General features: G+C 25.3%; 1 protein-coding gene and 1 pseudogene across 1 annotated transcript; both read right to left on the bottom strand.

The window, feature by feature from the left end:
* On the bottom strand, positions 1 to 3,831 carry LOC115239131 (annotated as a pseudogene).
* A 2,809-nt stretch (positions 3,832 to 6,640) lies between these two features.
* Positions 6,641 to 9,568, bottom strand: LOC115239122 (putative odorant receptor 92a). Its single transcript, XM_029813481.1, has 5 exons — positions 9,052 to 9,568; positions 8,708 to 8,807; positions 8,133 to 8,234; positions 7,706 to 7,864; positions 6,641 to 6,944 (listed from the first exon to the last, which is right to left on the bottom strand). The coding sequence occupies exons 1-5, from the start codon at positions 9,441 to 9,443 to the stop codon at positions 6,870 to 6,872; spliced, it is 828 nt and encodes a 275-aa protein (XP_029669341.1). The 5' UTR covers positions 9,444 to 9,568; the 3' UTR covers positions 6,641 to 6,869.
* Positions 9,569 to 10,410: the final 842 nt, after the last annotated feature.

Here is a 10,410-nt window from a genome sequence, read left to right as displayed (position 1 = left end):
TTAATCCACATCATTAGAAAGAATTGCTCGAAATGACGTCAGATAAGAAAATGCCATGGATACATACTGCAAAAATATTTAAAGAAATCTGTAAATTCACGACTTTTTAAAATTAAAATATTTGATTTTTAGAAATAAAAGTAAATATTATATATGTATATAATTGCATAATAAAACAATTGTAATTTATAATTAGAACAAAGATTTTTGTGTTTCTTTGTTACATATAATCATTTAGGTACAAAACTATAAGAAAATATTATAAAAAATATAGCATATAATATTCTCTCTACTTTATATCAAATTATTTCAAATAAAGTGAGGTAGATAAATATTTCTCTTATTCACATTGCATATCTTAAAATGTGAAAAATAAGATGCAATGTATTGTTATATATAACTATGATTAACGCAACGCTACAATATATTATCTTACAGATGCGTAATGTTGCAAAGATAAAGCCGCGACCAAACCAGGAACAGATACAATAACAGGCAATTGAGTTCGAAGTAAAGTGTACAACATAATTTTTTGTGTACCAACTCCATATTCATACCACAATGAATTATATGCAGCATTCCCAACATAAGAACTCTATAATATTGTTTGAACATTTGAATGTTCCATAATATACGTTTATATTTAATTTTGTTTGTTGAAACTTACCATACTCATTAAATGATCGGCTGGCCAAGTGCATAAGAATACTTTTGCCAATGATGAACAACATGCAATCGAATATTGCATTTTTACAAACATTGAAACTTGTTGTTTTAAAAAACAATGTTATAATGAATATAATGTAAATACATACTAATAGATAGCACAAAATTACATATACACATATGGAAAAATCTTCTTGAATCAATATCGACTTATGTAACGCAAATGATATTTTGTAATCAATTTGTTTTTATGAATAGTTGTTTATTATGTGACAATAATAATAAATTATACTTTTGCTTTTTAGAATAGATTTTATTATTTAATACTAAAACAAGTAAAGAAATAAAGGAACTTTTGATTTCCCGAACAAGTGGCTAGCAACCTTAACTTCTCTATGATTTATCATAACTTCATAGAGGAGTCAGTGTCGTCAGCCATCTGTTCGGGGAAACAAAAAAGTATCCTTTACACATTTTTACATGCTTTAGTAATTAATTTAAAAATAGATTAATGAAATAAATAGATACACACGCCAAGAAAGGTAAAACCGCTGAATACTACCGTTATAGTGCTAACACCTAGCGATGATAACGTTACGTGTGAAATGGAAAAAGTTACTTGTTTAGTTATTAAACTACATAAAAATGACATAAATATATATAAGCGTATATATATATATATATATATATATATATATATACATGTAAATAAATATAATTAATAATGCAGCCTACTGCCGTCATCATATTTATATATACATTATATTTATATATACAAATCGGTTTTCAAAAAATTTTCAAATAGTTAAAAATATATATCTCAAAATAAAACCAAAGCAAAAGAGCAAGAAAAACGGTGGCACAGACTTGAGCGTAGATTTGATAAAAAGCAAATGATTGATGTAAATAAATAATCCCTCTCATTGGTTGATAATCAATAGAAAATGCATACTCTAATTCTATTACGCGATGAGCCAGCACCAATGGCACTAAAATTAAAGCAACTAAAGTTACGGTCATCAATATCAGTATTGTGCTATAAATTGCTATATGTTTATTTATATATTCCTGTATTACATCCCTTTCTGCTAGATTTGCATTTTTACTGTAATTTTCCATCTTCGAAATTACATTCTGCAATGTTATTAACAATTATTTTAATCCATTATATTGTTGTTTAACTTTATGTGCATAAAATAATTTTGTTTAACTGAGAAATAAAAAGTATAATAAAGAAGTATATAAAAAAAATTTTGTATTTCTTATATAAGTATTTTATTTTAAATTTAACTGTAATGGAATATAACCCGTTATATTTAATACCTAAAGTTTTAGACTGAAATTTCTTTAAAAAAGTATAATTGCGCGAAATAACGAGATGTGCAATGATTAAAGCATACTCTCTTGATACATTTGCTATTAAGAGCAGTAGCAGTTTTACAATTAAAAAGGTGCGGGGGCTATATGAATATAATATTTATCTCTTCTCGATATAAGTACCAACAACGTGCTTGTATGCAGTTATTAGAAAGAGAACGCAAAATGTTCTTTCCATTGTCTTCATTGCAAAGAAAAAGATTTATAATATATTATAAATGTTGATTTTGAGACATTTTGAATGTCTTCGAAAGATATGTTACAATAAAGCGTAGGTGATTTTCGGGAGTGCGGTCTTAAATGTTAAAAGATGATATCAATCTTGAAATAAACTTGCAATCTCTATATTTATTAATTAATATAATATTTCAATATTTTTGAACTCTTCAACTTTTATTTGATGCATACATATATTTAATTATTATGACATTTTTAATTATTAATATAATCAAAATCAATAATAAAAATGTAATCTTCAAGTATTGTTAAAGATAATTACACGAACTATCAAGAAAAACTATATATATGAAATGTTACAAATCTATTACGCATGCAATATCGCTTGTAATGCCATAAAATATGAGAAAGTAGCGTAAAGAACCTAGAAATAAAAAGAAACAATAATTTTATAAATGTACGTTAATAAGAATGTCACAATTGATATTAACACTTACCCTTCCGCAAAATCTTATTGAAATTACGGGTATAAAATTAGTGCCGCAAATTACAACTGGTTTCTGACACCTTTGAATAATCATAAAGATTGTTCGACGTACATTTGGTGATGCATTAGTCCATGGAGAATCATAAATTTGCCAAGAAATATTGTAAGCCTATAAGAGAAAAGTTATAAAAATTTATCAGCGCTTCACTTGCTTTTTCCAAGTTAGACGGAACGAAAAATTAATGAATTTGTTTTCATAATTTAATTATAAAATAAAGTATATTTTAGTTTCGGATACATAAGCTTGAATAGATTTTGCCTTTTGAAATATTTCATTTGTTTAATGTATCATATTTTATTAATACAATATATAATCCATTATATATTATACTCTATCTCTTTCTAAAACAAACGTCTTATATCTCTATTGTTTTTATGAAAAAATGAAAATATTTGTTTTACTAGTACGATTTATATTACATAAGATTAAAAGATTAACCATATTGGTTACTGCCTGCGCCGACCAGCAGCAAACGTAGAGCCTCCAAATTGCAATAGAAGTCAGCATCAGAAACGAGCTTATCTCCACGGTAGGCGCATTCTGTAATTTACATAAAAATTAAAATAGTATACCAGATTTTATGATAATTAAAATATAAATTACAGGTCAAATGCAAAAAACACTTTAATTAATCAATGTATATATTACATTCAACATTTGAAATACACCTTTATATAAATCTTGAAATATAACTTAATTTAATTTGTTTTAAATCGGGTTTATTTATATACATAAATGTAATATAACTTCATTTAAGTTAATAACAAAAAAATTAATGTAGCTTCTTTTTCCCTTTCCCACAATGATTTTAATCTTGACATATATTTTTAATGATTTTGAATAATGATAATGGTAATGATTTACTATGATTAATGGTAATGGTTGGAAAACATTTCGAAAGATTTTAACCGTTGATGGTTTATTAAAAAATTATTGATAAATAAAAGTTCCGCTATTTGATTATAAGATATTTTCTAATTTAAGAATATATTAAATACTGATTACTCACATTTGAAACCACCAAACTGCAAGTGATTACGTATATAGAAACAACAATCGTCATTTTGAGAAGTATATAACTAGCAATACAATTAATTTCCCGTACGTAACTAAATTAAAAAATTATAAAATAACATAATTTATAAATAATAATGACATGTTAATTAAACTATACTGTAATATATATTTTTCTTACGATACAATAAAATATTTTAAAAAAAGCATTATAAAATAATGTTAACTTACTTGAATATATTTTGATACAATATAATGGAGGCTCGGAGTTTATTAATAGTTAATATAGAGAGAGAACGCATTTGAATACCCAACAAATTTAATTTATAGGTAGAGTGCCACATTGTAGAGATTATCATCAAGTCGAGGATTATCGTAACTGATGCAAATGTGATTGTAAATATATGATGAATGTAAGCCGCGTAATAAATCCAAGAAGCTTTGGATATCGGAAAAGAATACACAACATTAAGCGGTAAAAGTCTATCCGTTATCATTGGCGTAAGAATAAATATACTCGCAGCAATAATATATATTAACGCTAAAGAAAAGTATTTCATACATATGTGATGCATAAATTTCAACCATACAGTTTTTTCGTATGGCGTCCATATTTTATTAGGTTGCTCTATCTCGGACAATAATTTCTGCAAAAACCACAGATTACATTGTAGCTCAAATTGTACATCAATATAAATTCAACACACAAAGAATGCATGCAAAATTGTATGAATGAGTATTTCATCTTTGTAATATACAGGATGATAAAAAAGTAACGATACGTTCCTCATATTTTGAAGAGACGTTCCGTTACTTTTTCTTCATCCTATATAAGTATTATTTGAATAACATAATGTAAATTTATGTATTTGTGTAAAAAAATATTTTTTTTATTTTGAAAATGAGAAAATTATGATCAAAAATGTAAAATTTTAAATTTTATTTATTTATTTTTTTTTTGTTTTATAAAAACATTCTCACTTTATCCCTAATTGAGTTTTATTATAAATGAGAAATAAAAATGAGAAATAAACTAAGTAAAATTAAGTTGCAAGGGATATTAACCTGCAATCGTTTTCTATGCATTCTACAATAAAAAAGGTTAAATATTACTTCCGTGTTATATATCAGTTCCACCAATGTTTTCATTGTATTGATGAAATCTTCTCGATATACAGCTACACTTTTAGCCATTAAATAATATAGAGTTATCATATTTAGCGTATACATAAACCACAAAACATTATAAGAAAAAGTTTTAAATTTGCCAGCTTTAGAATCTAATGGCCACACAGTAGTAAACAACCCGCATATGTGTAACACATGTAATAGTTTGTCGTATTCCATGAAGAGATACTTGCAATATCTAGTATTCCACACAATAAAACTCTGTACTAAATTATGCACGATACAACATATAGAAATAATTGAGAAAATATTACAATTTTGATTTAGCAGGATTTACATAAATACTATTTTTGTAAATCGCTTCTAAAAAAAAAATTTCACAAAGAAATGCACGCAATATACGATAGCGTATTGGCAATAAAGTATTTGTATGTTATATGTGTGTGTATATATATATGTATGTGTAGATAATGAACCAACTAGATTATCATTGATGTTACTTAATGGAGCAATTACTTTAACGAGCATGAGAAGAAAAGCGTGTATTTATGACAGTTATTATGTCAAACAATTAATGGGCATAGTCATTTACTTTACGATTCGCATTAATTCTGTTTTATTATGATAGTTTGCAATTATTATAAAAGTAACATCAATTTAATTCATCATTTAAAACGTTTTTCATATTCTTCATCGTTTACGTTAATCTTTTAAAAAAAAAGTCAATAATAAGAAAGAATAAGCAATTTATATTATTAGACATATATGTATCAAAAATTAATACTTACAATTGTATATACTTTAAGAATAATATTTTTATACGTAATATATGTAGAGAGAGAAAGAGAGAGAGAGAGAGGGAGAGAAAGCTAATAACATACTAATATACTTAAAGTTTTCACTATTTTGAGAAAATAAGATTTTTTTAAATGTTGTTACGTCCAAACCCGAAGGGTCTGAATAGAAGAAGAAAGGAGTCGTAAGACTAAATAAGCAATTAATTTTTAAGAGAACATTTGACGAATAAAAAAGAGGAAAAGAAGGAGATTTGAAAACTAGATCAGGAGTGTCTCATTTATAATCTACCGTGTGTTCTAAGCCAAGTTCGAACTTCGAGAAAATCGGTATTTATTCAACTCAGGTCATCCTTAAAGACCGAATCTAATAAAACCCGAGCCAGGACCCTTCGAGTTCTTTTATTCCGACGATGCCGATTATGTTTACTCCATGATTTTAATTGTTTGCGAGACAGAATTTCCATTAAGAACATAAAATATTAAAATTAAATAAACTATTAAACAATTTTCTTGCATCGTGAAAAACTGTTCTTAGAGTTCTGGGTCACAATATATTACAAGAGGAAAAGAGAAAATATTGATATTAGTTATACCCCCCAAATCATGATAATTATAATAATAGAAATAATAATTATTATTATTATGAGAGAAAAAATAATTATGGATTTTTTTAGAGAGATAGGGGAGAGTTATATTCGGGAAACAAAGGGAAAAAAGAAATGAGTCTTGGCTCGTAGAATTTTATATACATATACATATATATATATTTCTCATTTTATTTTCCATACTTATATATATAAGTATGAGAAATAAAACGAGAAATAAAAAAAGACATATATACTAATAAAATTATAAATATTCAGTTTATTATCAATTTCTAATGTTGCACATTTGTTATAATTCAAAAATAGATACAGATTATACAATATATGATGTAACATGACAAAATATTCTTTTATAACATACATAATAAACGTATTCATTCATATGGAATTTTTAATGATACGTAAAGACAAATATGTACTTATGGAAGAATATTTTGTCGTATCATGTCACTATAGCATAATATGAATTCAATGTTAAATACTAACAGTGTACACATTAAATATTTACAGTACTATATATTTTCTTTACATTAAAAAAGCATAATACGTACAATCTATCATATTCCTAGTCCATCTTCTACGGCAAAAATTACTCGAAAAGTTGTCAAATAGGAAAACGTAGTTGATAAATACTGTCAAATATAAATATTTTGTTTTAATTATTATATATATGTCATTAAAATGATTATAAATTACAATTATAAATTATTTTAAATTTAGATGAATATACGTATTTTAAATCATTTATATTAAACCATTTACTTTAAATGTGCGTACAAAAGCATATACTAATATACTCAAGAAAAGCATTAATTAATATTACAGAAGAGATTCCGATAATTTTGGCGACACAACATAATGTTTTCTGAAAGTAATTCAAATGCTGAGATTGATAATAAAAACAAAAAATCGCTGCAACTATTTATTTTAAAATTATTAATAAAAGGGAGGAAAAATAGTAGAAAATCAAATAAAACCAAAATTAGCTGTTCATATAATATTATTTTTTATTTATATTATATATAATTAGCAATTTAATAAAGCAAAGATTTGTACGTGCATGTTAAACTTATTTAAATAAGTTTATTATAATTAATTTAGATTTATACAGTTTCTAAAAATACATATAGAATAATTAATTTCTCACTATGCATAAATGATATAATTTGATCTAAGTAACAAATATTTCTCTATACAAAATTGTATTATTTTTTTGTAATATATATAATAATACTTATGATTCGAAAACAAAATACTACGCTTTAAGAATTTTTGTATTATGTTTGGCTGCATAGAAATGGCTTGAAATATTTGTTAAATTATATCGCCAAAGTTATCGGGATTGTGCCACAATAAATTATCCATGAGAGTTGTAGGATGCGATACGACTTACAGAAGCATAGTAATTAAGTGAAAGAGTCGGTAGCATGCATGGTACAGTTACAGATACTGGCTGCTGGCATCGCAATGTAATGTATAATAAGTCTTTTTGTAAAGACACTTCTTTCTTATACCATAATGATTCGTATACAGCATGGCCAATGTTATTACTCTGAAATATTAAAATAAAATTACATCTTGATTATAATGTTATAAAAACGCTTTTATTTTAAATTTGAATGAAGATAAGAGTCAACGGCATAACATATGTGCTTCTGTATAATACTGATCATTATATTTATCAACATTTCATATAATAAAGATTATGCATATTTATATATATTATTCAAAATTTGTATATCTTTTATGTTTTGCTGCAGATTTTTTATATCAATTTTATTATGCATATATCAATTTCTTTTGAATTTTTCATATCCTACCATACTTAAAACATAATCAGCTGGCCACGCGCAAACAAAAACTTCTATAAGTGAAGATGCACCAACAGTCAAAAATTGGGCCTTTATAGTTAATGGTGGTCGCTGTACAAAATAATATAATATCAATAATACAGTTGTGCTAACGCAATATAAAAGAATTAAAATTATTAAATTCACACAATATAAGAAGGAAAAAGAGAAAATTATTTAGTTTCCATAAAGAATTGAAATCTAATAAGCCAATTTTTATATTCGTAAATAAATTATGTATATATATAATAAAAGAATTAAAATTATTAAATTCACACAATATAAGAAGGAAAAAGAGAAAATTATTTAGTTTCCATAAAGAATTGAAATCTAATAAGCCAATTTTTATATTCGTAAATAAATTATATATATATGTTATATGTATAAATTTTATTATTAATTAAATAAATATACGTGGTACATGTTTCTACAATGAAAAGCTCGCATCTTAGCTTCTATCTCTTCAATCAGATTTTTGCGTGAAACAATATTTTTAATATCATGTACGCAGAATACGATAAATAAATGAAATAGATATAACTCACACTCAAAAAGGTAAGACCGCTGAATACTACTGCTACAGTACTAAATCCTATTGATGACAATGCTATATATCGGACCGTCATGGTAACATCTTTCGCATATCTGTAATCGACTTTCAATCTCTTCATTTTTATTTTGAAATTGGCAATAAACAAGAGAGATATAAAACAGTGCGACATTTTATATTTTGAAATAAAGAGAAATTTTGAGACAGATAATTAATTTTTACTATTATTGACGCGTCATCCGTTATTTTTAAAACTTTTAGTCTCTCTCACTGCAGTCATATTGAATTACAAACTTAGAAATATGATAATTTATTCTGTCATAATATTTTATATCTTACCGTAAGAGCCGTTGATGCATTTGTATACAGATTTTAAACTCTGAGAAACTTCTAACTTTGCGAAATTTGTGAGATAAAATTTCAAATCTTGCCGCTACAAACCAAAGTAGAACAGCTACAAAAACATTGCTGCATACTTGTACATAACTTTGATATACGACCATCGCATGATGCAGATAAATGATAGTTTTTAACGGTTGTTGGCCCACATAAAATGGGTACTCTACTTCAATTGGAAAGGGCTGAGGTAGCAATAGTGGACCAAAAATAATTGCGACAGCAGTTATAGTTATCCAGCATAATGTTATTCCATAAAATAATTTGCATTTATTAATATATTTTTGAAATATATCCTTCTCTTCTGGTTTCGCTTGTTGAATATAATTTTCCATTTCGTATATTACAACCTGCACAAATATACATATAATATGAAAGATGTGACATAAAGATGCTTTTATCTACGCATCAGCCAGATGCATTATAATGATAATATATTTATCCATCACAATGATTTATACAGGATATCTCTAGATAAATGCCGTTTAAAATAATTGTTAAACGGTAGGAGAGATATAAGAAACTTTTTTTACTATTTTTTAAAATCTTATAATGCAAAAGAAATTAATTTTTCAAGGTTATATCAAAATTATTCTGCTTCTTAAACGAAACTTTATATTTCTATTTCATTACCATAAAAGCCTAGAAAAAAAACATTTTTAACAGATTCATTAGCCTTGAAATCCAAGATCACATAGGAGAGGAGAAATTATTGAAACAGATGTGTGAGAATCTTTATTATACATTATTTATTTATTTTATTTAGTTTTGTGAAAAATAATATCATAAAATGTATGTGTTCTTTAATATAGTTTTATTCAAAGATAGGGCAATTTTAAAAACAATAATAGAATCAATCATCATAATATGCATTATTGAGTTGAAAAATGACAAATACTGATTGACACAAGTAAATCTCTCTCATTAAAATATAGTATTCTATTTTAAAAATAGAAAATAACTTGGATATAACCATGAAAAATTTAGAAAAAACATTTTTTACATTATCAAATTTTAAAAAATAATAAAAAATATCTTTTATACGTTATCTCAAAATGTTTAGCAATTATTTTAAACGGCACTTATCTTATTGTTAGACACATCCTTTATACACACATGTACATACATATTTTTTTTATCTTTCTTATATGATCTTTATTTTTTAAACCTTCGATAAATTGAAGTTTGCACAAATGTAAAATAGTTTAGTTTAAAATAATTACTTTTGTTGTAGATAAAAAAGTCTCTAAAATATATTAAGATAATATTATATATCTATATAATTAATTAAATATGATAAAT

Source organism: Formica exsecta, unplaced genomic scaffold (assembly GCF_003651465.1).
Source record: "Formica exsecta isolate Colony F162 unplaced genomic scaffold, ASM365146v1 scaffold365, whole genome shotgun sequence".
NCBI lineage: Eukaryota > Metazoa > Arthropoda > Insecta > Hymenoptera > Formicidae > Formica > Formica exsecta.
Note: the sequence above shows the minus strand (reverse complement) of the source record. Positions and strands in the feature narration are given on the sequence as shown.

Bases quoted from the DNA above. Each gene is read 5' to 3' on its own strand.
- LOC115239122 (XM_029813481.1), bottom strand. From the start codon at position 9,443: ATGGAAAATTATATTCAACAAGCGAAACCAGAAGAGAAGGATATATTT. The intron at 8,808-9,051 runs GTAAGATATAAA...AGTCGATTACAG, and splicing joins ATGCATCAACGGCTCTTACG to ATATGCGAAAGATGTTACCA. The intron at 6,945-7,705 runs GTAAGTCGTATC...TATATTTGACAG, and splicing joins CACTTAATTACTATGCTTCT to TATTTATCAACTACGTTTTC.